Here is a 26,133-nt window from a genome sequence, read left to right as displayed (position 1 = left end):
CTCGGACTGACCCGCGGGAGGCGGTGTGGTGCCACTAGGCATCCAGACTGCTGGAAATGATCAAGAATGAGAAAAAGTCAAGCTAGCTATTCTCTGGTTGCAATTACGTGATAATCGACGCCATTTGTACTTTAATTCACTCGCCGATGTCGCCAAAGCAAGAAATAAAGAAATAAAAGATGAACGCCAAGAGCAATTCAAGCATCTCTTCTTTATTTTCTGAAAATGACCTTTCGTGCCGAGGATTTGCATTCGTTGGCCGGTCAGAACCGACGTTTTCTGTTGTGTTTTTTTAACTTTGCTCTCTTCTCTTTCGCAGTTGATCAAGCAAGTTTGGCGGAGAATACAAAGAAGGAGGGGGAGGGGGGGAAACAAAACATAAAATGCCCGTGGCAACGTCTTTCTCTGACTCCGGTAAGTGGCTTGATGAACTTCGGCGAGAGCGTCTGTGTGTAGTACATATTAAAAAAAATATATATATATACATATATTTATATATGTGATACAATAGCTACTGTAAGAAAAATGTATTAATTTAACAATGAAGTGGCACCTCTCAAGTCAAGCGCCTCGAGGAGGGGATCAGCCGAGAAGATGTCGAAATAGCAGAAGTGATAGTGAAGGCTTTGTGGCTAATCCGGCACTCCAGACATGTATCTCATCACAGCACTTCTAATGTGACTTAATGAGCTGGCTAATGGTTGTCTCCAACTCCATTCTTAAATTAGTCACACCTCGGAGGTTTTTTCGCGGCGTACGTATCCTTTGGAGCGCACCGCTCGTGCGCTCGCATATCGGCGATCTACGGTCAGTAGTATAAAGCGAGCAAAAATTCTTCACGTTTTGTTTTTGTTCCACGCGGTCGACGGTTCTTCGGCGCTCGCCGAGCGATTTGAGTACCGCGCATAGATCAGCGAGCTCCAGCGGAAAAGCCCGGATCAGGTTTTGAGGCTCCGCATCCAATGTTGTTAGTTAGTGAACCACAAAAACATGTTGCGATTGTCAAGGGCCACAAAGACGAGGAAAAGGGTGAGAATAAGGAGGAATGCGGAGATTTTGAGAGGCCTTTGGCATCGACTGATCCAGTCTCTCTGCCATCCCGGAGTACGTTTGCTCAAGTTATTGTCTTACATTTTTTTATTGCCCACATCACAAGCAGTGAGGTACTCGGGTTTCCTTTTGAATCCAGCGTACTTGCACCGTGTTCGCATTCTTGAAACGGAGATTCCGCAGTTTTAGGACCGAAAAGAATTTGAATCGAACCTTTTTGGTCCTGTCAACTTTAGCCACTTATAAGTCGAGGTTTTTTTTGGGGGGGGATTATGGTACTACAGGCCACGTTTTCGATTCATCACTAATTATCATTGTGCAAAACCTCATTTCTGTGAATCTCTCTCCCCGTTGCATCCATCTTGTAAATTGAATTTTGCAGCGCATTCGCACAAAGCGTCGCAGCTTCACCGGGAGTTTTGAGTTCAAATGTGCGAATCCAACCCCCAAGGCAAGCGCCGAGGTCGGCATGACAAAACTGTTTTTCAAAGCCAGTCCCCTTTTTCGCATTCGACAAACGTTTTTTTTTTGAAGGTTATTTTTGAACATGCTTGGAAAGAGGATGGGGAGGGGTGGGGGGGGGTCACCTATTCTTCACCTTGCGTTCGGTGCATGTGCAGATTGGCGAAGGCTCGGACAGAAGTCCTCGTCCCCGTTGTGCGTCGGCAAAGCTGACGACGTTTGCCGGTCTGTGACGTCACCTCGGCGGAGGTTTATTACTCTTCTCCCTTCCGACCGCCTCCTCGGCCAATCTCCTCCTCTCCCGCAGTTAACCCCCCCACAGGGAAGGCTCTAGGGAAACCGCCCGTCCTCTTTTCCCCTTTTCCTCCCTTCCTCCTCCCCGAGTGAGCATCACACCTCCTACTTACGTCCCCGCTCCTCCTTTACGCGTCGCCCTCGCCCTCTCTCTCCGGTCTCACTCGCGCACACGAGCCTGTCGTCTGCATTCATTCATGCGGCGGAGAAGACGCTCAGTCAGCCGTAGCTCACACACATTCACGGCAATAGCAGGTGGAGGGGGGGGGGTGGCGGAGGAGGGGGGGGGGGGGGACAGCCAGGAGCTGTTTGGCAGGAGGAGGAGAGGCAGCCTCGCACAGTTTTTTGGGGTGCGTTGCCCGCGTGTGTTTGTATATGAGCGCTCCGCGGTGAGGTTTTGGTCACCATGGCTGGCAGCCTGTTCGGAAGACTCTCCCTTGAGGAGGGGGACTCGGCCTTCTCCCAGGAGGGCCCGGAAACCAAGCTAGGGGGAGAAGGTAAGAACACGGTTGTCTACCTGCGAGAGTCTTTGAGGGAGTCGCGCAGTTAAATGCTCGGTGCCGCGATAACCAGTCGGACCAGTACGCAAGAACGAGGACAGGGAGATGAAACGAAGTCATTAATAGGCAGAAAATGATGTGACATCTCTCGCAAGTCGGTTTTGGAAGAGTTTGTTTATGGCTCTTTGGTGACGATGACAATGGGTGACAGAATGAGCCCGGGGTGGGGGACGCAGCGCAAGGACAGCGCCCGGCGATGTCCGCTGGAAACGCTGCCGTCTTTTTATAACCGCGGCACGCGTTGCTTGTCCAGCGGAGAGCAATTGCGCACGACAGAAAGTGTGATAAAAGTTATGACGCCGTCGTCAGAAGTTGCGCTTTATGAGACGATTAGACGCTCTCTGTGTAGTGTGAAGCCGCAGGGCTAAACAAAACAATGGAAAGCGGTTTTACGATGTCACATTCAGCGGCCCGAGCTGTTTTTACACTTTAAATGACAGACAGAGTTGGTCAGAAGTTTGATTGATATCTGCAGGGTCAAAATCCTTGCGTGGCTTGCATTGCAATGATGTTTTACTTCCCTTCCCAGTACTAACTGCTACTTAAAAAAAAAAAAAAAAAACACATCTATTTATGCATTGGTCACAGGAAGCCATTACTATAATTAACATGTTATTATCATTCAAAGGCAGAACTTCAGCACGAGCCCACCTTGACATTTCTAAACCTTTATGCACTTACAACGTGAAGACGCAGGTATATGTTGCGCTCTCATTAAGTACTTCACTATACTGTGTATCTTATTATTATTATTATTATTATTTTACTGGTCCTGTCAAAAACAGAAATGTCGAAGTCTACTGTTGCATTGGACGATGACAATGCATTTTTTGTGTGTGTGTGTGTGTCAACTTAAAACGCACAGATAATTGCCAGTAGCGCAGAGTTGGGAGTACCATACATACCATTCATAATTGACAAGATTCAATTAATATTGCATGGCCTTTCATATACTGCACATTAACAGCCTGTGTGTGTTGTGTGCGTGTTTGCGTCTCCATGGTTATTTATGTACCGTCTGCTTACACAATTTGTCATCCGTGACCCGCGCCCCAGTTGTCGTAAATTGTTAAAAGAGTAAATTGTTAAAACGGTCATGGTTGCCATATCAAAAGCAAGATGGTGTCATTAAATGCTGGAATAAATAAGATGCGTTGAGGCACGTGCGCGGCACGCCACAGTGTGTGTACTGCGTTGGAGCAAAGCCTCTTGACTTGTATTGTAACTTGACATAAGTGACAGCCATGTTGAATCCTATTTTCTGGGAAAACAACAACAACAGAACATCAGTTTGCGATGGTTCATGCGCTTATTCATGTGCGCTAAGGTATCCTGACTTGCAACCTTCGAACGTCGTCGCTCTCCGGCTTTCGCTCACGTTCTCCCGCGTCCTCGCTTCCACGCGCACAATTCCCGATACCTCGCCGTGAGGCCCCGCATACTCGCGCTCACGAGTAAAGCGTGCCGGTTTAGCCCGTCAAGAGCTCTCGAGGGGACCGGGGGCAGCCTCACTCCGCCGTGGCCCGCGGTACGTGATCGCGCGCTGGCGCTTGCGGTTAGTTCGCCCACGTCGTTCGGTGACAATATTTCATAGCACTCCAGCGGACGCATCAAAAGTCGATAGCTTATGCGTGGATGGAATCTTCACCGTCACATTTTAACTGGAACACGTAAGCGGGACCACGTAACTTCGATTCTGGCCTCTCTCCACTGTACATCCTAAAATTCATTTTGTAAAGGTCTAAAATATTTATGCGACTCCATATCTACATTTCTCCACTCATACACAAACTATCCTTTTTAAAAACCCATGTTTATGTGTTTAGATTGTTTCATATCTGATTTGGGATTTTCATCAATGTACACCGGTACTGTACTTTTTCTTCTATGGTTGTCGTTAAAGGAGAAATCCAGAGTTTGCCATGAACAGTGTATCCAATACTTCTTTTAATATGTACCCTATTTTGACAATGGGATGCTAAATCCTCTCTCATTTAATAATGTTTTGAGAAGATTTTTGTGGACAATTACAAATTTCCACGGGCGCTGCCATTTTCGCGAGTCACATGACGTGTACTGTGCCGTTCCAAACGCTCGATTACGCGGGACACCATTATGCCCAGCGCTGATTTCTCGGATTTATCCTCATCTGATGAAGAAATAGCAGTATCGAGCTTTCAAGCGGCGGAGGCCTTTAGCCTAGCTTAGGCGTCCGGGGCTAACGGCCTCCGCCGCCCGCTTTGTTAGCCCCGGACGTCGAAGCTCAGCTCGCGGCTTGCCTTCGGTTACGGCGGAGGCCTTTAGCCTAGCTTCGGCGTCCGGGGCTAAGGGCCTCCACCGCCTGGAACCTCGGCTTGCGGCCGCCGCCGGTGCTCGCTCGTCAGACTCCGTGTCATTCCCATCCGAAGAACCGTCCGGAGCTCCCGGGGGGCTTTGTTTACGCACTTATGTCGGGCGTAGGCCTCAACATTAATTACAGCCACAGGTTCAAATCTGTACGGAAGTATACCTCCGTCTTCCCGATCAACCGATACTGCTATTTCTTCATCAGATGAGGATAAATCCGAGAAATCAGCACTGGGCATCATGGTGTGTCTCATGTAATCCAGCCTTTTAAACGGCACGTCACATACGACCACGTAGCTCATGTGACTCGCAAAAATGGCAGCGCCCCTGAAAAATCGGAATTGTTGATAAAAATCTTTTCAAAACACTATTAAATGAGAGAAGATTTAGCATCACAATGTCAAAATAGGGTACATATTACAAGATCTATAGGATACATTTTTACTGGAAACCATCGGAATTTCCCTTTAAAGTCCTTTATGATACATAGAAAAACTGCCACTTCAGAATAGGGAAATGTGTCAACCACAGCTCGGCCTAGAACGCATCTGTCTGAACGTGACACGCTGATAGAAAACAACACGGTCGGGGAGACCTTCCAACAACGCTAAGAGGGTAAATAATTCATTTCTACTATTGTCTTGTTTTTTTTTTTAATCCATGAGCGACCCGTCATGGATTACGTCACCCAGATGGTATCAGCTCGGCGCTGTGGGAGTCCAAGCTGACTACCTTTTTTTTGTGCCAATAGAAATGCGTCAATAGCAAGTAGACCCGGTAGCGTTAACTTTGAACTGACGCGGTTCAATTTTTCCATCGCATCTGTCGCGCTGCCCAAAATGAAAAAGCAAAGTATTCGTTTGGAGGCCTCGGACGGAAATCAGACAAATCCTCGCGGTATCAGTGCTTTTGTCAGAGGAGCACGTTGACTCATTGATCGGAAATCGATGTGCTTTTGGATTGAAGCTCCCGATTGGCACGGAAAGTCTCACCGCCGAGCATGACGACGGATGAGCACCGGCGCTGAATCAGACGTGACTCATCAGGTGACTCACGTCGTCAATTCGAAGGCTTTGCCTGTCCTCGGTCGTCCGTCTCGAGCGACCCGGAGAGTCGATCGTGATTATCTGCAAGGGTCCGTTCGGCAGAAAATGGGAGTTGAATGGCACTCCCGGCCCCTCGAGACTCAATTTCGCCCACCTCTCAGCATCCTCCCCCGTGTCCCTAAATGCCACGCCATGGCAACAAAGCAACCTTCACTAAATGCCGTGTAAGTGGTTCATGGTACCCCCCCATCCCCCCCCACCACCACCACCCCTGCTGTGCTCTAAGCGCAAATAATACAGCCCAGATTGTTTGGCGGCCTCCGTGACATTGGCTTTAATTGTAACTCTCCTTGGAGGGCACAGCAGCCCCCTTTCAATTTGCTTCCCTTGTAATTGCGCGTCCTTCTCTGTTGACAAGTGAGGCCGGCGGACATCGCGCTGTAGTATTATTATTATTATTATGCACTTGAATGGCGCATCCACTTCAATCTTTCCTTTGAGGCTGTCATTAAAGTTAATGAAGCATTTGTTTATTGGCAAATAAACTCCTCAACCTGTTAAGCTTTTGTAAGCTGCATCCATCGGGTAATTGCGGCCAAGCGGGGTACGGCGGCGGGGAACCCAAATCGCTTCACGCGCAGCAGTTGGGCAGGTAGTGAAAAAATTCTCATGTGAATAGATTTCATGCGGTTTACTGTCAAATTAAACAAAGATAATTTCACGTTAATTAAAACAGCCACATACGTTGGGGAGGTCCGTGTAGCCTAATGCTAAGAAACAATGCAAAATGCCATAGACGGGCTAACAAGTAGCATCTGTGTGGGGGTGTTATAACCTTTTCAGCAACAAATACTTCAACACAAATGATGCAGCAATACGTAGACAGACAACAGTCACACTCACTATTACACCTAGGGGCAATTTAGAGTCGCCAATTAATGGATGTTTTTGGGATGTGGGAGGAAACCGGAGGGGAGAACATGCAGACTCCACACAGGTGGGACTGGGATTTAAACCTGGATCCTCAGAACTATGAGGCCAACGCTCTAACCAGTTGCTCCAATGTGCCGTTGTTTTTTTATTATTTTTTTGAATATATATATATATAAAAACTGTAAAAGCAGTAGGCAGCACGGTGGGTCAGCTGGTTAGAGCGTTGGCCTCATAGTTCTGAGGACCAGGGTTTGAATCCCAGCCCCGCCTGTGTGGAGTTTGCATGTTCTCCCCGTGCCTGTGTGGGTTTCCTCTGGGCACTCCGGTTTCCTCACACATCCCAAAAACATGCAACATTAATTGGACACTCTAAATTGCCCCTAGGTGTAATTGTGAGTGCAGCTGTTTGTCTCGATGTGCCCTGCGATTGCTCCGCCTCCTGCCCATTGATAGCTGGGATAGGCTTCAGCGCTCCCCCGCGATCCTTGTGAGGATAAGCGGCAAAGAAAATGGTTGGATGGATGATGTAAAAGCAGTACAGAAAAGGCATAGATGGCTAGATTTTCTGTTGTTTTGTCAGAAGAGCGGAACGGATTAATGGCCTCTCCTTTGATTTCAATGAAGAATAATGATTTGAGGTGGACGTTTTTGTCACATAACAAATTAAGCTCACATCTCACAAAACATGGTAGACTGCAGACTAAAACGCTTTCGCAGCTTGGACAGACCGAGGAAAATGCTACCAGATAAGACACTCGAAATCTGAATTTTTCCGAAAACAATGGCAGCAAAGGGTAAAAAATAAAATACAATAGTGCAAAAAATCCTCTGATCCTTTTTCTTCTCTGCTTATAAATGAACTAGAGAAGGACAATGCAGATTTGTCATCATCTCTGTGAGTAATTGTACAACCCCTGACTTACTCTGCGCTGTTATTTTCACACCCCTCGATTTCTGTTTGACTTCCAGCCGACGCGAATATCAGAAATGCTAAATCCTCGCTCTTTGTTTTCGTTCGCACTCGGCTGCCAAATTATTCACGCTCGCGCGATTATTAATTGCAAAACGAGGATGCTCGGAGTGATGTACGTCGCCACCCCCCCCCCCCAAAAAAAAAAAAAATGTGTCCGAAAAGAAAAAGCCAGATGTGATTAAAGGGAAATAAATGCTGCTCCGAGGTGCTCTTGCCAGGTGCAAAATCTGGCACCGCCCTCGGCGGAGCGGAACTGGCGCCGGAGGAGCCGAAACGCAGCGAAAATACTTCACTGCGGAAGACTCATGCAATTAGTTACTCAATTTACTTATGAAATTATCCTGCGCGAGGGCGGAAGGACCGCGTAATGAATGATGAAGGTCGGGGGCTTCTGTCCCTGTTATTGCTCGTCTGGCTTCCGTCTCGTCCCGAGGGGAAGCCCAGATGTGACTCGCGTCCTCGTCGCGGCTTCGAGGGCCGGCTCGACGTGCGCTTGCCAACGTGCTCGGCTACACGTAGAGCCGGAAAGTCAAGTGTGCGTTATTTAAAATGCTTGTCAGAAAGTGGAAACCCTCTGAATCATCCGGAATGTAGCGCCGATCGGCTCATTTATTCTCTACAAGAAACGTGGGGGGGGCGAACCTGATGTCTGCTGAATTTGTGTCGGATTTGTTCCATTTTCAATTGGCCATAAAAAAGAGACATCCGAGAACTGAATTTGAATGAAGTGCTATCTCCTCTCCGTGACATGCGCACACTCAGGGCCAGCAACGAGGCGCTCTAAAAACACCCAATCCACTGAACTATTATCCATCCATCCATCCATAGTTGCCTATAGATGGCAAAAAAAATTGTTCCAAAGTGCTATTTTTCAATTTAACAGCCTGGTGGCTTGTTTAAATGAAGCTCCTTCCCTCATTTCAACATAGTTCCTTGCCGCAAGATGGTGCCAAACTAATACTTGTACGTTAGACAGTGCTATGGCCGGAGCACAAAAAACAAACACGTGCAAACACGTGAATCCACAAAACTGGGAAGATCCATCCGTCCATTTTGTTTCCCGCTTATCCTCACAAGGGTCGCGGGGAGCGCTGGAGCCTATCCCAGCTGGCAACGGGCAGGAGGCGGGGTACACCCGGAACTGGTCGCCAGCCAATTGCCGGGCACATCGAGACAAACAGCCGCACTCACAATCACACCTAGGGGCAATTTAGAGCGTTCAATTAATGTTGCATCTTTTTGGGATGTGGGAGGAAACCGACGCAGGTAAGGGGAGAACATGCAAACTCCAAACAGGCGGGTCCGGGATCGAACCCGGGACCTCAGAACTGTGAGGCCAACGTTTTACCAGCTGATGGCACGGTGGCCGCCGCTTCCATTTTCAATTGGGCATTAAAATAAAAAATAGACATCCTAGAACTGAATTTGAATGAAGCGCTGTCTTCTCTCCGTCACGTGCGCACACTCAGGGCCAGCAACGAGGCGCTCTAAAACGCCCAATCCACTGAACTATTCTCTGAAGGGAAAATGATGAATTTTGGATTTTTGGTTGCCATTCAAGCGTGATAAGAAGTTCTAATAAGACTGCTTCACACACAGACATTCGTGTTTTGCAGTTGCTGCTCCCATTTGCATAATATGTTAATTTGGCGCTTTGAGGTGACTGGCTCGGTAAACAAAGGGAAAATTAGCCAAACTGTAAATGAGAACGTGCGAGGTGTAAAATTGAAGTTCCTCTCAGGGAGACAATGACTGCCAATCCGTTGTGCTCTGCATATGTCGGTTCGAATCCCGTCCTCGTCGGCGAAAGTATCATGGTCGCTGAAAACAAACGTTTGCGTTGACTCATTGATCCTCGTGCTCAGGTTCTGTTTTCTATTGACTGGTTCACAAACCGAGCTCTGTGATTTGGGATTCTGTATTCACGTTTGTCCAAGCCAGCTTGTAAAACAAAGTTGTTTGGTGTAGATCTTGGACCTTGGCAGGATTTTTCAGCAAAAAAAAAAAAAAAATGCAAATACAACGCTGGCGTGCCACCCGCATTGTTGCTGGAGACTAAACCTACTCTTTCCACCATTCTGTAGAGTAGGGGTGCACAGACTTTTTTACCCCAAGATCTACTTTTCAAGTACCGGGGGGGATGTTGATGATCCTCCCGAACCGTTTTAAGGTTAATGTTATGTTTCCTCCTATATTTAGATTATACAGAATTAGGTTTTTGTGCACCGTATTGTCTGTGCTTTCATCCTGGATCAGGCTGTCCCAAGGTGGAATTTTAAAATGACACACCATCTCATCCTGCACTTTCTACTTTGGCTTCAGACCAGACCTTTCCCACTCAGAAAAGAGAAAATCTCGTCCAGTTTCACCACTTTTTCTTCAATTATTCACATACTCCGACAGTCATTGCATCCTAAAACAACAGCATTTCTTTTTTTAACTTTCTCCATTAATATCGAAAGTAAACATAGACAGCGTGACTATCTCGTTTTTGCTCTACGTTGCCCAGACTGTGTTACGAACTTAAGCAGCAGTGGTGGACGCTGTCATTATAAAAGACATTGATGGGCTACGTAATTACTGTAACATTTGTAATTATGAGTGTACGTCTTTAAGGGCGGGGTGGGGGTGCGTGTAAGGTAAAAAGAGAGTGGTGGAGCAGCAGGGTTGTTAGAGAAAGTTCCGTGTGCTGCCTAAAAGAAACCAGTGGCTTCTTCTTTTCATTTTTTTACAGCACGTATGTGAATTGTGGCATTGGACGTAGCAACCAGCCGTCCCTCACTCATTGAATCAAATTGCTAAATTGCCACAAACTGAATATGTTATACATTCAATTTGCATTGAATTATTGGGTTGTTTTTTTTTTGCGCGCAATGCAGAATATCTGCGAAAAGACCGCATCAACGGTGCACTTTTTTTTTTTTTTTTGGCACGCCGTCGCGCGATGGACCAAGACTGCCTCGCGATCGATCGACGCATTGAGCACCCCTGATGAAGAGTATACAAATATTCTGGACTTAAGGCATTTAATCAGTAGCAGTTAGCTTTGTTACCATTTTCCTTAGCCAACAACTGAACTGAGACTAAATGTGCAGCACTTTCCGCTGCTCAATAGTGCTGCTAGCAGGAGATTCAGTAGGAACTTAGCGCTGCTGCAAATAGTGAACAAATGAGACTTATTGACATCCCCCCCTTGAAAAAAAAAATGACACCGATTGCTATTGAGGCAGGGCTTCGGCGGCATCTTTATCGCCTCCTTGAGTATTTTGCGGCAAATAGCTGGGAATGGCTTCCAAAGGGGGGGAAATGTGAATAGATTAATTTGAGTTGGTAATTATGAATAGAATAAAAATCATTTTTCCTCTGCTGCTCGCTGACGACATAGCGCCGCCTGGTTGGAATGAATGACGGTCGTGACTCAATGCCCCGCGCGTTAGAGCTGACGGATCTCTTCAGTCGTCTTTTTTTTCGGCCTGCAAAGAATCCTTTTGTTTGGGAAATTTATTATTATTATTATTATTATTATTATTTGCAGCCATGCATCAGGCTTTGGACACGCTGAGCGACAGCATCAGCTCCACCACCGCCAACGACCTGGACCTCATCTTCCTCAAAGGCATCATGGAGAGCCCAGTGGTGAGAACCAAAGGACGCTAAATGCGGCGCTGATTATTTATTAATTATTAAAAACAAAGAGAGTTGTGTCAGTGATCACGTTTGAGAAAGATGTCATATCCCCCCCCCCCCCCCTTGACGTTTTTGACGCGTGACACACAGAAACTTCAAATTAGGAGCGTGTCAGTGAAGTATTGGCAGACAACATGTCGTGTCATGTCATTATCCAGGCCGCTTATCCTCATAAGGGCTGCGGGAAAGCCGCAGCCTATCCCGGCTAGCTCCGGGCGAAAGGCGGACTACACCCTGAACTGGTCGCCAGTCAGTCGCAGGGCAGATATCGACACCATCGCCGAGCTTGAATCAAAGGCAGGCGTGTGTACATTTGCCGCTAAAAATTATATTTCTCGCGCTATTGACACTAAAAGTCACCGAAAGTTTGTCATTAAGATCCCATTTATTTTGCAACAATTCGTGATTCAAATCAAATCCAATTTACACATTTAATTATGCATTAGACCACACATTTACTTCACTTCCATGTCAGCCCGCTTTCATTTGAATAATTGTAATTGCTCGTGCTTGTATACATTATCATACGATCTTATTAATTATGATTTTTTTTTTTCCTGCATTGTTGGATTTTGGATTTCAGAGTGAAGTTATTAACAAGCAGTTAAAAAAAAATCTCTCGCAGTTCTGACACGTTATTTGGGCGTAAAGCCTCCCTCGGACAAGCGCGTACACATCCTGCTTTGAAGTAGATATTAAAAATGAAATGATGATGTCAGCCCATTCTTGCCGTCAGCCTCGTCACTCGTTCTTGGAAGGCGCACCAAAAAGTCAAACCCTTGCACGAGGTTCCCCTTTTTTTTATTTTTGAAGTGTTAGTACGAAAACAAAATAGGCCCTGCAGTGGCAGACCAAAAAAAAAATGTAAAAATAATCCACGTGGTATAGGAAATGTATTCAAGGAAGGACCTGGGGTTGCACGCGGTTGTTTACAAAATGTCCTCCTTCGAAATGAGGATGTCACTCTTTATTTGGAACAGCGAAGAGCGTAACGAGCCATTGTTGTCTCAATCCAGAAATATTTGCAGATGTTGAGCACCTCAGACATTGACTCAGGGAGCCAAATCTGCTCAGGCACGCTTCGTGTAAAAGTGGAGCGAGGCAAAATATTTTATTTTATTTTTCTCAGGGCTACAGACACTCCCGACGCCAGCGGCGAACCCATAAACACTTAACAAGCGATTGAGCGACGAAGCTTGCGAAAAAAAGCTCAAGTGAATTGCGTTGATTGCGATCGAGCAATCGCTGGAATTTGTATTTCAGATTTTTGGATTTTTTTTTTTTTTTGGAGAGGGGAGGGGGGATAGCTTTTGCATTTCTTTGCTGGGAAAAAAATGATCTTAGGCGAAAATATGCCTTGTAGCACGACGCCCAGAGTTTTGTCCGATACCGTTAAACATTCAGAAGGTGATAATAAACAAAGGTATGTGGAAAAATGAGAGGACCCATATTTAATGAAGAAGTCGAGGTTTTTGCCGATAAGAATTTGGACTATTAACCCGCTTCCGCTTGTCTTGGACAACTGGATCATGCATCTGATGAGTAAGTCGTCGAGATTTTCATGGAAGAGTTTGAAAGCGTAGAAAAGTCTGGACGCGTACGAACACTTCCTTGCTGGATCTGTTCTCAATCAAGAATAAATCCCACTCAGATTTTTTTCAATACAAATACCGATATTTCAAAAAATGAGCCCTGGTTTTACACAAACTCACATTCATTAACTATGATTGGGGGAAAAAAAAAAGACAGCGAGTCGGCTCCTCCGTACACGGAAGCGTGTTGCGGCCACACGTTAAGCTTCGATAAACTTCTGTGTGACCGATGGTTTACCTTTTTTTGAATACGCATTGGACTCATTTGAGAACTATGCATATGACAGACGTTTTTTTTTTTTTTTTTTTTAAATATGCGTTGTTCTCAAATGAGTCCAATACATATTTAAAAGAAGAAAATAAACCGCTGGGATAGTGCTTCAGCCCCCGTACACGGAAGCGCGTTGCGGCCACACGTTAAACTTCGATAAACTTCTGTGTGACCGACATTTTTTTTCTTCTTTTAAATATGCATTGGACTCATTTGAGATCAATGCATATGACAGACGTTTTTTTTTTTAAATATGCATTGTTCTCAAATGAGTCCAATACATATTTAAAAGAAGAAAATAAACCGCTGGGATAGGCTTCACTCCCGTACGTGGAAGGGCGTTGCGGCCACACGTTAACCTCCGTAAACCTCTTCGTGAGTGACTTTTTTTTTTTTTTAACACGCATTGGAGTCATTTGAGAAGAATGCATTTTAAACCCCCCCCCCCCCCCAAAAAAAAACGTCTTTTGGGTAGAAGCTTACCAAAGATTAACGTGTGGCCGCAACACGCTTCTGTGTACGTTATAGATGACTCCCTGTCTGTGTTTTTTTTTTTTTTGTTTTTTTTTTTTTTAAACGCGTTGTTCTCTCATGAGCCATCATAAATACTTCTTGGGAATTTGAGAATGAGAATAATAATTCCTACCTGAAGTGAAGCGATCGCTACACAGTCGCGTGTATTTGGTCGGGCACCATCCATCCCGTTTAATTGCCGAAATCCATCGATCTTTTCTCGTCTTTTCAGCCGGCATTCGATAGAATGACCTCTTTGAATATCCGTCTCGTCTGTTGTAACGACCAACGGCGCAACAAGTTTCGAGCATTGTGAATATTCTGCTCCCCCACACTGTCGAGCAGCTCTTTTTGACCGGCAATACGGCGCCGTAAAAAATGGCGACGTGACGTGCCGCTGGCCAAGAATCCTCTTCATGTAACCATCTGCTCCCTCGCCATGAAAACCCCCGAAAAGGCTCACGAGCGCTTTGAAGAGCCCAAGCTGGAAGCCGTGAGGGAGAACAACGTGGAGCTGGTCCAGGACATCCTCAAGGAGCTGGGCCCTCTGGCGCACAGGAGCCAGGCAGCCGACGAGCTGGTCCACATCCTCAAGGAGCCTCACTTCCAGGTCTCTAAAGCGCGTCAATTATATTTGCATCTTAGCATGATATTACCCTCATTTACCCACATTTTCTGCCATCTCCACTCAATGAAGTCCCTGCTGGAGACGCACGATTCCGTGGCCTCCAAAAACTACGAGACCCCCCCTCCCAGCCCTTGCGCCTTCATGGACGCAGCCCTCAACAACCAGCCCGTGCCCCCCGACGCCGTGAGGATGGTGGGCATCCGCAAGGTGTCCGGCGAGCACCTGGTAAGCTCGTAAAAATGAGTTTGCCGCTCACGCTGTTGAGTAATGAGAATTTTGTTATGTAGCCTCGATTTAAAAAAAAAAAAAAAAAACAACAACAACATAAAAAACAAAAAGGAAACAAGATGTTTTCCGCCTCTTGGCACAAAATCGAGAGGATTTGTCTGAAGTCAGTTCATTATCTCGTGAATCAATATTTAACGTGCCATTGCCAAGTAAATCCCCCGCTATTGATGTTTTTTGTGCTCTTTCTGTAATGCCGTAAAATGCCACAAGATGGCGCCAAAGCGTTGCGTCAATATTAAAGTAGGGTAGTAATTGGCGTCAAGAAAATATGTCGACGCAGATCCGTGAACTGGAGTTGATCGTTTTTGGCCGTCGCAGGGCGTGACGTTCCGCGTGGAGAGCGGCGAGCTGGTGATCGCCAGAATCCTCCACGGCGGCATGATCGACCAGCAGGGTCTGCTCCACGTGGGCGACATCATCAAGGAGGTCAACGGCAAGGAGGTGGGCAACGACCCCAAAGTGCTGCAGGAGATGCTGAAGGAGGCCAGCGGCAGCGTCGTCCTCAAGATCTTGCCCAGCTACCAGGAGCCGCACACGCCCAGACAGGTCAGACCCGAGTCCCGGATCTCGTCCGCCGATCTCGAGTAGCGAAAACCGATCGCCGTTTGGGATCTTTTAGCGCGGGGGTCCGCAATCACTTCACACTCCAGTATTTTGCTTTGCGGGAAATGCTGATTTTTAAATTTGTCTTTTAATGGAATTTGATCCATTTGCAGTCCCTTCTCTCTGTTTCCTATTTTTCACCAAATGTGGTTTTGAGGTTTTCCTTGATCGATTCTGGGGGTCCAGATCAGGAGACTTTGGTCAAGATTTTCCAACCTTGGGCCTGTGAAGCCCTTTGAGACTCTGTCGTGATTAATGACAACGCAAATAAACCGAACCTGACTGGAGCTAAACACCCCCCCCCCCACACACACACACACACCTAACTCATTTTTGCTAGCTTCCATGCTTAATTTTTTACGACGCTACCACATGACCCAAACGAGCAGTTTGACGTGTGCGGCAGCGCAGGATGCACCTGATTTTCAAATTAAATCTTCCTTTCAGATTATGGCGATCAATCAAATATTTCGGTCGGCGACCGTCAATGATCTTTGATGATTTTGTACGCTGAGCCCCCCCAAAAAATAGCCGTTCATTAGCTTAGCGGTATCAAACTCAAATTCAGAGTGGGCCAAAATTTTAAATTGAACAACGCCGCGGGCCAAGGTTGGACAAATGAACCTTTTAATATGGAACCAAACAATTGTGTAATACTTGCAATACCGGCGGGCCAGCTCTAATATTAATTTGAAATTGCCTCGCGGGCCAAATATAATTACCCGCAGGCCAGAGTTTGACACCTGTGCATTAGCTTAAATGGCATAAATGCAAACGCCATTTTGGCGAGGTGGGGAAAAAAAACGGTGTGGGATTGCCGTGACATGGATGACACAAACATTTAAAAAAAAAAAAAAGAAAAAAAGTTTTAGCAGGAGACTTTTTGTCTTGACATCATGACGGTAAATTAAATGACTCATGACTATTAGGCCAATGGACTTTCCGATGGTGATCCTAAGCTCCGCCCCCTTAGCCATGTCCCACAAGCTTCCAAAATGGCGACGGAACATAACAGGTTTCTCTATCGCGTATTCCAGATAATATCGCGGAATCTTTTTTTGCCAAATCCGTCAGACTTGCCCAAAAGACTTCTACAGAGAGGTCTCAACTATTTCACGCAAGGATACGTACACGGAATTAAGATTTTGGACGGAGCAGGACGCAGCATCAGAGTTGTGGCGAAACGTTGGCGATCGATGCAAAAAAAAAAGTTCGACGCCCCACAAACTTCAAATTGAAATCCAACAGGATCAAATAGTGGAATCGTACTGCGCATGTAAAGCTGGGTGAGTACTTTTTACTTCGTAACATTAACTTTTCCGAGCGCACGCTACTGATAACCAGCGTTGCTTGTGGGACAACATGGCGGCAGGGGGCGTGTCCAGGCAGGGGTTAAGACGACGCGGCTATCTGATTGGCTATTATTATATATTTTTAACATGTGTGTGTCACTTAAATGCAAAGTGATCTTTTAATGGAGCAAAAATTGCAGTTTACAAAAGCGACAGCTCGCCAGTCGTCATGTGACATTTCATCTTTCGTGTTCAGACGTGCAGTGAACGTCTGCTCATTAGCATTTCCGATAGTGTTTGGTCACCGAGTGAACGTCGGCTTTCGAAATCGACGGCCCTGCTCAGAAAGATGTTTTTGTTTTTTTCCGAGCTGAGACGCCATCGATGTTCCTCTCACATTAGCATGATTTATGATATTGATCCGAAAAGGGGACATTACTTGAGAAAATGGCGGCGGGGCTGCTGTCGGAGGTGTCCTCAAACGTCCCAAGTGTTAAACAGAAAGTCACTCTGATTGTAATTATTTCAAAAGGGACCGTTTAATAGCTTTGATTTTTATCTCAGTGTCCGGAGGCCCCCCCCCCCCCCACAACCCCCATTTACTCTCACGTTGTTTAAACTCAATTGCTGATACGTGCACACAGCGGTGTTATTTTCTTATTATTATTTTAATGATCATACATCACCGGAGTACGAGAAAAGGCGTCAAGTGCAGGAGGGGGAGGGAATGGTTTCCGTGGCAACGCATTTTGGCCCGCTCTCCGCGTTTCTCTGTCGGCGTCCTTTACTTATCTTTCAACGTTTCCCGGTTATGAGCCGTAAGTGGCCAAATGAATGACGCTCGGTCTCGAGGCCGAAATATTCAAATATTGAACCCCAGGCGGCGTGCACGGCTGTTTGTTTATAATTCTATTGGGCCATAATTTCAAATGTCCCCCCCCCCCCTCCTCCTCTCCAGGCTTTTGTCAAATGTCACTTTGACTACGACCCGTCCCATGATAACCTGATTCCGTGTAAGGAGGCGGGACTGAGCTTCTGCAGTGGAGACATTTTGCAGATTTTCAACCAGGAAGATCTGAACTGGTGGCAGGTCAGGACCCCCCCCCCCCACCCCCCCGCCCACCCCTTCCCCACACACACACACACACACACGACAACCTGATTCGCCGCTCATCTCGCGTGTTTCGCAGGCCTGCCACATTCAGGGAGGAAGCGCCGGTTTGATTCCGAGTCAGCTCCTGGAGGAGAAGAGGAAAGCGTTTGTGAAGCGAGATCTGGAGCTCGTCACCACAGGTACGACCCGGGACCGGGCCGGCCCACCGAAACGCTTCCAATTATGCAGATGCCACCCCCCCCCCCCCCCCCCCCCGGCGCCGCATAAAGACAACGGCTGTCGGGCTCGGCGCCGTTGGAGATTGGCGATCAATACTCGTCTTCTCCCAAATAAAAAGGAGTCACGGCGCGTCCCTTCAGCTCAGCCGTAAGCAGAACGTTCACGCTTGCTTAAGCGGGACTCGTATATTTTGACGCACTATAAATGATAAAATTATTAAGATTGGTGAAATAGACCATTGCGCGTCTATGTAGATTACATTTTTATTTATTTCATGGGTTCATTAAGTTCATTTGCTGTGAGGAATAAAATTAAAAAAAAAGATTTAAATCAAGTAATTGCTTAATTATTTATCATTCATTATAATCATATATCATAATTACAAGATAAATTAAAAATTTCACATATACACAGACCATTTATATTCATTTTGTTGAATAATTTATAAATCGACTGGTTGTAAAAAAAATAATCACACAGAAGCACTGACCCATTTTAATTTATTATTAACTTGTCAACTGTTTATTAATTATACGTAAGCGACCCCTGACGGGACAAGCCGAAAGAAACTTACTTACTTTTTACATAACAATAATTATAAAATGGGGAATTTTTGAATATTTGGAGATCATTCTGTCAGAGGTTAGGGTTTATAGCAGGGTTGTGTATTTTTTCTCCTCCAAAATTACAAATAAAATATTAGAAAAATATATTTAAAAAAAAAAAATGATTAATTTATTATTAATTTATCACATCAAACAATTGATTATTTATTGTACCGAATGAAATACATTTTAGAACCGGTCATACATGTTGGATTTTTCAAATTATTTGACTGAATTATAAATAATGACAATACAGATGACGACGGCACGGTGGACCAGCTAGTAAAGCGTTGGCCTCACAGTTCTGAGGACCCGGGTTCGATCCTGACCCCGCTTGTGTGGAGTTTGCATGTTCTCCCCGTGCCTGTGTGGGTTTTCTCCGGGTACTCCGGTTTCCTCCAACATCCCAAAAACAGTCAACATTCATTTGACACCCAAAATTGCCCCTAGGTGTGATTGTGGGTGTGGCTGTTTGCGATTGGCTGGCGACCAGTTCAGGGTGTGCCCCGCCTCCTGCCCGTTGGCAGCTGGGATAGGCTCTAGCACTCCCCGCGACCCTCGTGAGGATAAGCAGCAAAGAAAATGGATAAACTAACCAATGGCTATAGCCGTGTTTCCAAAATCAAATATGACGCCTGAGCACAAAAAAAAAAAAAAAAAAAACAAAACTTAGCCCAGAATCCCATTTTGGATTCACAGCTTGTATGCAACTCAATAATAGAGAGAGAGAGAGAGAGAAGGAAAAAAAAAAAAAAGCTGTGGTGAGTCACAGAATTGCACTCCACTTTCTGGAGAGCAATTCAATGACATAAGTGCCCTTGCGTCCGAAACCAACAACGCGTCCAATTGCCCATTCACAAAAATGTCACTCAATGCAGCGGCGATACCGACAAATGTTTTTGGGGCGGCTATAAACGCGGATTTATGCCTCCCCGTGAAAGAAATGACAGTTTTTCTTGCACGGGAGGAGAGACACGAAGGGACATTCTCGGAGCCTTTGTTTGGCGCCATCTAGTGGTGACATCTGCGTACAAACGCGTATTGAAACGTAACCAGCGTTTTCATTGTGTTTGGGGGTTCTCTCAGGTCCGCTGTGCGCTGGAGTGGGGGGCAAGAAGAAGAAAAAGATGATGTACTTAACCACCAAGAATGCAGGTACACACTGGGGGGCGGGGGGGTTGTCCATATTGGAAAAAATGCCAATGAATTATTATTATTACATTTTAAAAAGTCCACACCTATAACTAAAAACAATAATAAATCAGTGATGGGACATTGCAATTTTTGGCAACTTTTACAGTTCAATATCACTAATAATAATAATATCATAATTAGTAGTGGAACGGTGGATCACCTGATAAAAGTGTTGGCCTCACAGTTCTGAGGTCGAGGGTTCGATCCCTGCCCCCGCCTGTGTGGAGTTTGCTCGTCCTCCCTGTACCTGCGTGGGTTTTCTTTTGCCCATTGACAGCTGGGATAGGCTCCAGTGCTCCCCACGACTCTCGTGAGCATAAGCAGCAAAGAAAAATGGATGGACGGAAAGGTTAAAGTGTGTTTGGAATTTATTTATTTTTTTAATTGCGAGATTCTTCTTTCTTCTCCCTCTCGCCGACGTTTCTTTGAAAGAATTCGACCGTCACGAGCTGCGGATCTACGAAGAGGTCGCCAGGGTGCCCCCCTTCCGGAGGAAGACGCTGGTCCTGATCGGCGCGCAGGGCGTCGGCCGGCGCAGTCTGAAGAACAAGCTGCTGGTGTTGGATCCCCAGCGGTACGGCACCACCGTCCCTTGTGAGTGCAAACGGGGCGCCGGTTGACGAGCGGCGGTTTCATTCCACAATTTCCAACTTTTTTGGGTTTTTTTTTGGGGGGGGGCGGGGGGGGGGGGGGGGGGCTTCAGTCACCACCAGAAAACCAAAGGTGGACGAGCGAGACGGCCAGATGTATTCGTTCATGACCCGCAGCGAAATGGAGGGCGACGTGAAAAACGGACGCTTCCTGGAGCACGGCGAATACGACGGGAACTTGTATGGTACGAAAATCAACTCCATACACGAGGTGACAGAAACGGGAAAGATCTGCATCCTGGACGTGAACCCCCAGGTAGAAGAATCACGCGCCGCTCGGCAAAAAAGTTTGGGGACGGTCGCCGTTTATTTATTTATTTTCGGGTGAAATTTCCAGAATGAGCCTAAAAAAAAATCAAACCTTTAACAAGTGAAAAACGTTTGACAACTGTAATCCCTCCTATGCGAATTTGCATTTTTTCCGCCCCCCCCCCCAAGGCTCTCAAGGTCCTGCGGACGTCCGAGTTCCTGCCCTACGTCGTGTTCATCGAGGCCCCCGATTTCGAGGTCCTGAAGGCCATGAACAGGTCGGCCATCGAGTCGGGAGTGGTGACTAAACAGTTAACGGTGAGTGGAACGATTCCCAAAGTAAAAGAGGGTCGAAGCGCTACCAAGCGCTAACGCCATCCTTGTCGACGCGTTGCCTTCAGGACTCGGAGCTGAAGAGGACGGTGGACGAGAGCGAGCGCATCAAGAGGGCCTACGAACATTACTTTGACCTCTGCATCGTCAACGACGGCCTCGAAGCCACGTTCCGGCTCCTGCGCGCCGCCATGGAAAAACTGTTGAACGAGCAGCAGTGGGTGCCCGTCAGCTGGGTCTTTTGAGCTGCCGAGCGGAGCGGGAGCGTTGTGGACCGCGTCCGGGGCGGGTATGTCGGCGTCGTCTTTCATTTGTCGTCGATGCGTGGATGTCGAAGAGGATCTAGCGTTGGCCCTCGGGTTAGTAGTGCAGTCGTGTGCGTGGATGTGTATTTAGCGCAAACTTGTTCACGGACGAGTCGAATTTGGCCGATTGTGCGGAGCTAATTGTTGATGGCGGCGTTCCCTCGCTATTGGTTCTGAAAGAAAAATATTTGTAATTGCTTTTACGTGCCACCAGGTGGCAGCAGAGCACTACTTTACTTCGAAAAAAGCAAAAATACAACAAATCTTTTCTAAATTGCCTTCCCTGGATATATAAATGTTAAATAAATAAAAATGAACATGTGAGCACTTTTTCCTTTCCCAAAATAAGATAGCCGCCAAAAAAAAAATCCAGGTGTGGCATATCAAAATGCTGAATAGACCACGAGATTATTGATTATTATAAAGTTACCGGGCTGGATATTGTCCCTGGTGTACGAGTCCGAAATGGACCAGGGGGGCCAGCTCGCGAAAAATGCAAATACAAAAAAAGTGTCGCATGTATGGAGCGATTCAGTTGGAATTACTTAACACCAAGTTGCCACAAGATGGCGCCAGATTAACACTTAAAGAGCGCTTCGGGCACAATATTAAAAATGAGCGTTTAGCGTTGATTCAGAATTTTCCCTCATAGTTGGACAAGAGAATGTAGTGGAAATCATATTCCTAGTTAAAAAGTAACACTGTCATGTACTTTAGGTAGAAATTAACGTCGAAAGGGCCTATATCTTTTTTTAGCCTTCCAAATCTTAACTAACGTAGTTTTAATGTTTACATTGGATCGCTAGAAGATGACCGGACACATACCAAATGCGATATTTGCATTTTACTTCTGTATATTTTACCGTAAGAGTACGATTTGTAGTCGTTGAGGAACGTGCTTGGTTTGTGTTTCTTCACTGGTCCGGAAAATGAACGGCGATAGAAAAAGAAAAAAAAAAAAACACAAATATTGATTTTTTTTTTTTGTTTTGTTTTTTTTTTGCTCTCGACATTAAACACAGCGAGAGCGCTCGGAAATTAGAACGTGTCGATTTATTGACGGCGGCCTGCTTGGTTTACTCGTGTTTGTAGCACTGACGATTGCAAAACCGGGTAAATTTGAGGAGAAACGTAGACAAAAGTGACATTTTGTCACCTTTTTGGGTTATTTTACAGATGATTTTGATGTACAACTTTTTTGCCTTAACATGCTTTCGAAAAGCCAAGGATATTTAAAATTCACGAAAAAAATGTCCCCCCCCCCAAAAAAAAAAAAAACACTGGCAACTCCAACATATTTATTTTACCCCCACGTTAATAAGTAGTGTATTGTAATAAAAGATTATAATATCAAACAAAGGCAGCCTTGGTGTGTTTGAGGATAACTATTTACATTGAATCTTGCATTTTTTAAAAATTATTTGTCGCTAAGAGTTCAGCGGGGGGCGGGGGTCGCACGTGGTTGCCGGTCGAGGGCGACGGAGACCCCGAGGGGGTCCGCCAGTGATGAGGAGCCAAAGGTAACGTGATCGGATACATCTCGTAGGTGGGCGGCGGCCCCCCAGGCCAAACGCTCGTCAGTTTGGGGTCAAACTGGAAAGAGATGAGTTTTGATGTCATGGAAAAAGAAAAATGCTAAAAGAAATATAAGATATTCCACAAACGATCCCACTACCATGACCAATTAGTTGCATATGCAATTAGCCAAATATTATGACCACTTAACACTGCAGCTCTGCTTACCTTTCGGCTTTCGTATTGTGTCAAAATGGTTCACCCACCAGTGAGTAAGGCGGCGGGAGGTCCACGGCGCTGTAGCGGGGAGGACGTCTGTCGCAATGTCGCTCCGTCGGCTCCTCGCGGCCCCCCGCCGGCGAAAAGCTTTGAACGGAGACGGCGCTTTCCACGTGAAGGGTTGCCACGGTGACGTCGTACGCCGCTCTCTTCTTCTTGGCGTGCAGGTAGAAGCAGAGCAGCACCACGGCGATGGAGATCACCAAGGACGGGAATCTGGGAAGGGCGGCGTCGCGTGTTAGGGTTTTGGGATTTGGGACTTTTGGCTTGGGGTACTCACACGTATTGAAATATGTTGACGATGGTCATGGCTCCCGCGAGGACGATGGCATCACTGCAAGACCAAAAACAAAACGGAAAAATAATACAGATTTGGGGAAATTGTGAAAAACAACCAAGGGAGCCGTTAAAAAAACCAAAAAACTTAAAATACATCTTGCAGGCGGTTGAATGTCCCAACATATTGTGTCACGCCTTCTTTTACGGAAACAAACTGTCAAATTCAGTCGACCTACAATGACCCCGCGGGCCTTTTACGCTCGCGGCGATCACACTGGAAATCCCAACGGTGTTGTTCTTTTTCCTTTCGGCTTGTCCCGATTAGGGGTCGCCACAATCTCATCTGCGAACATCCTGGTCCAAAGGGATTCCAGTCTAACCTTCATCTGTCAGGAAACAGGAAGGGGCTCGGCGCGGATCCCTGATGCACTCCCACCTCCACCTTGAATTCTTCTGACACACCTACGGCACATCTCACCTGCCGCCCTGATACACGTCCTGTACTAGTCTAACATATTTCTCCACCACACCGGACTTGTGCATGCAGTACCACAGTTCCTCTCTTGGTACTCTGTCATAGGGTCTTTCTCTAGGTCTACAAAGACACAATGTAGCTCTTTCTAACCTTCTCTGTACTTTTCCACGAGCCTCCTCAAGGCAAATAATGCATCTGTGGTACTCTTTCTACACATGAAACTACACTGTTGCTCGCAGATACTTAACGCAAATCGCAAAATGAAAATTTGTAATACATTGGAACGACCTACTCTTTGGACCTTCATCCCATAAATCGAGCCTCATTGCAGTGCTCAGGGTCAACTGAGTCTATATAACTGCTTAAAAAAACATTTTTAAATATACTATAAGCAAAACAAGTACTTCACGTGTAACGTTGAGTCTTACCTTATCGGGGAATCCGAAACATCACCCAGAAAAATGTCCCGAGTTGTCTGTGGAAAGGGTGACGTCTCCCTCGTAACGCGTACGCAGCGTAGAGCGGCTTTTTACGACGTTATTGTGTCGTTTAAAGCGGCGGCCCTTCGACTTCCTGTTTAAGACGTTTCCTGGAGAGATGTCAGAAGTTTATGTTGCTCAATGAATGGCTGTTAAAAAAAGAAGAAGAAGAAGAAGAAGATGTTCGGCTCAGTTGGATGGACTGAATCGATTCAAGTTGAATCTTTGCTCGAATACGCCACAAATCTGCATTGTGGTGGTTGTGGGCTTTGGAAAGGATGATATCAGAGCAATCTGATTGGACGTTTAGTCAGCACTGTGATTTTCCTAAAATGCCACATTGGATAGAATACAGAGTTTAAACTTTTAAACTATTGAATTCTGTGTACTGCTCCTCTTTGGCCACTAGAGAGCAGTATAGTACTAGACACAGCTAAACATGGAGTAGACCAAAACTTGTCAGTACGCTGCAGTAATATTAGTCGTTATTTCGCTTGTGAGCATTGTTATTACCTGTCTACATGTGTTGCTCCACCACTTGTCAAATCTGCTTAAAGCGTTATAACATCGGATATTATTCGTTCGTCCATTTCCCATGATGTGTTGCGACTTTACAGCCAAGTTATTTTGTTGTTTTAAATTCATAATGTACAATTCTTGTCTTGTATTTTGGTTTGAGAGCAAACCGAAACTGATCAAGGCATTTCACTGCTCAAAGGCTCCTTTTTGGGGAAGGATTGTTTGCGAGCTTCCAAATGTAGCGCTTGTATCGCAAATTCTTGGTGCCAAAGTGAAGCAAAAAAAAAATACATATATTTTTTAAAAAAATGATAATGAGAATTAAAATATCAGCTCAACGAAGACTTGTATAGAACACTTTTAAATTAGGTCTCCCGTATCGAGCGGCACCGCCGGAATTGTTTGACGCAACTTGTAAATTGTTGAAATATTATTTAGCGTTGTATGTCAAATTTAGCGTTTAAATCAGGAGTGACGAACTAATTTTTGTCATGGGCCAGATTCTAGTTATGGTTGTTTAATCAGCTCATCATATTTACCCACGAAATTTATGAAGTAATTTTGGAATCAAAAATCAAGGGGAATGATTTTTTGCAACTATTTTTCATGTTTAACACCAACATGCTTGCAATAACTCAACGTTATCATTTATGATCTCATAATTTCAAATTTTAGTACAGAAGAATTGTGGAAGTTGACATGTGATTTGCCTTCGCGGACCACAGGATCACGCGGCGGGCCGGATCTGGCCCCCGGGCCTTGAGTTTGACACCTTTGGTTTAAACAATACACAAAAGTGAAGATAAAGATAAGCATCGCGGAAATATGCTTGAGCAAGTTTAACATTCATGAGTTTCCAAGCAGACCCGAGAATCAGTCCTGACACTATTAGGTGTTTTCTTTAATTAACTTTATCTTACGGCTATATCAGATTAATGAAATGTCTTGAAAAAAATAATCATTACTAAGGTACCCCAAATTGTTGATCCAAAGTGTGTACCTTTTTTTTTTTTTTGTGCAGCTTCAGAAAATCAATATAAAGTCCCCAAGCACTAAAAACCTACCAACCACAATCATAAAGATAGTAAATGAATACCTCCAGGCCGCGTTAAACGCGCTAATAAAAGCTCGCGATCGGGCGGCTTCTCACATTTCATGGCTAAGTGAATAGAACTCGAACACTAATGAAGTGTTGCTAAGCTAATGAATAGTTATTACACGATAACGACCAGTTGTCTTCTGGTTCAGCCGCTGCTGAACGCAAAGCACGGTCACGACTTGCTGAGATGGGCAATTAATGAGCGTATTATCAGTCACGTTTGATTTTTTTTTTTTTTTTTTTGGGACTCTCGGTGAGTAGAATGCTTTCTAAACACACGC

The 26,133-nt window shown here is 45.6% G+C and overlaps 1 protein-coding gene across 3 annotated transcripts; it reads left to right on the top strand.

The window, feature by feature from the left end:
• Nucleotides 1-124: 124 nt before the first annotated feature.
• On the top strand, nt 125-22,445 carry mpp2b (MAGUK p55 scaffold protein 2b). Of its 3 annotated transcripts, none has more exons than XM_061809551.1 (12): nt 125-414; nt 11,200-11,300; nt 14,185-14,337; nt 14,425-14,580; nt 14,962-15,189; nt 17,497-17,628; nt 17,729-17,831; nt 19,563-19,631; nt 20,103-20,264; nt 20,374-20,576; nt 20,759-20,887; nt 20,971-22,445. In XM_061809551.1, the coding sequence occupies exons 1-12, from the start codon at nt 384-386 to the stop codon at nt 21,145-21,147; spliced, it is 1,644 nt and encodes a 547-aa protein (XP_061665535.1). In that variant the 5' UTR covers nt 125-383; the 3' UTR covers nt 21,148-22,445. The 3 variants fall into 3 exon arrangements, with proteins under 3 accessions (XP_061665535.1, XP_061665534.1, XP_061665536.1); XM_061809550.1 differs by lacking the exon at nt 125-414 and adding an exon at nt 2,139-2,303; XM_061809552.1 differs by lacking the exon at nt 125-414 and adding an exon at nt 2,139-2,303 and having other exon boundaries at nt 20,103-20,244; nt 20,971-21,101.
• Nucleotides 22,446-26,133: the final 3,688 nt, after the last annotated feature.

This window comes from Syngnathoides biaculeatus, chromosome 22 (assembly GCF_019802595.1).
Source record: "Syngnathoides biaculeatus isolate LvHL_M chromosome 22, ASM1980259v1, whole genome shotgun sequence".
Taxonomy (NCBI): Eukaryota; Metazoa; Chordata; class Actinopteri; order Syngnathiformes; family Syngnathidae; genus Syngnathoides; species Syngnathoides biaculeatus.
Note: the sequence above shows the minus strand (reverse complement) of the source record. Positions and strands in the feature narration are given on the sequence as shown.

Coding starts and splice junctions, on each gene's coding strand:
- mpp2b (XM_061809550.1), top strand. CDS start 2,213: ATGGCTGGCAGCCTGTTCGGAAGACTCTCCCTTGAGGAGGGGGACTCG. Junction 11,301..14,184: donor GCATCATGGAGAGCCCAGTG/GTGAGAACCAAA, acceptor ACCCCCGAAAAG/GCTCACGAGCGCTTTGAAGA. Junction 15,190..17,496: donor AGCCGCACACGCCCAGACAG/GTCAGACCCGAG, acceptor CCTCCTCTCCAG/GCTTTTGTCAAATGTCACTT.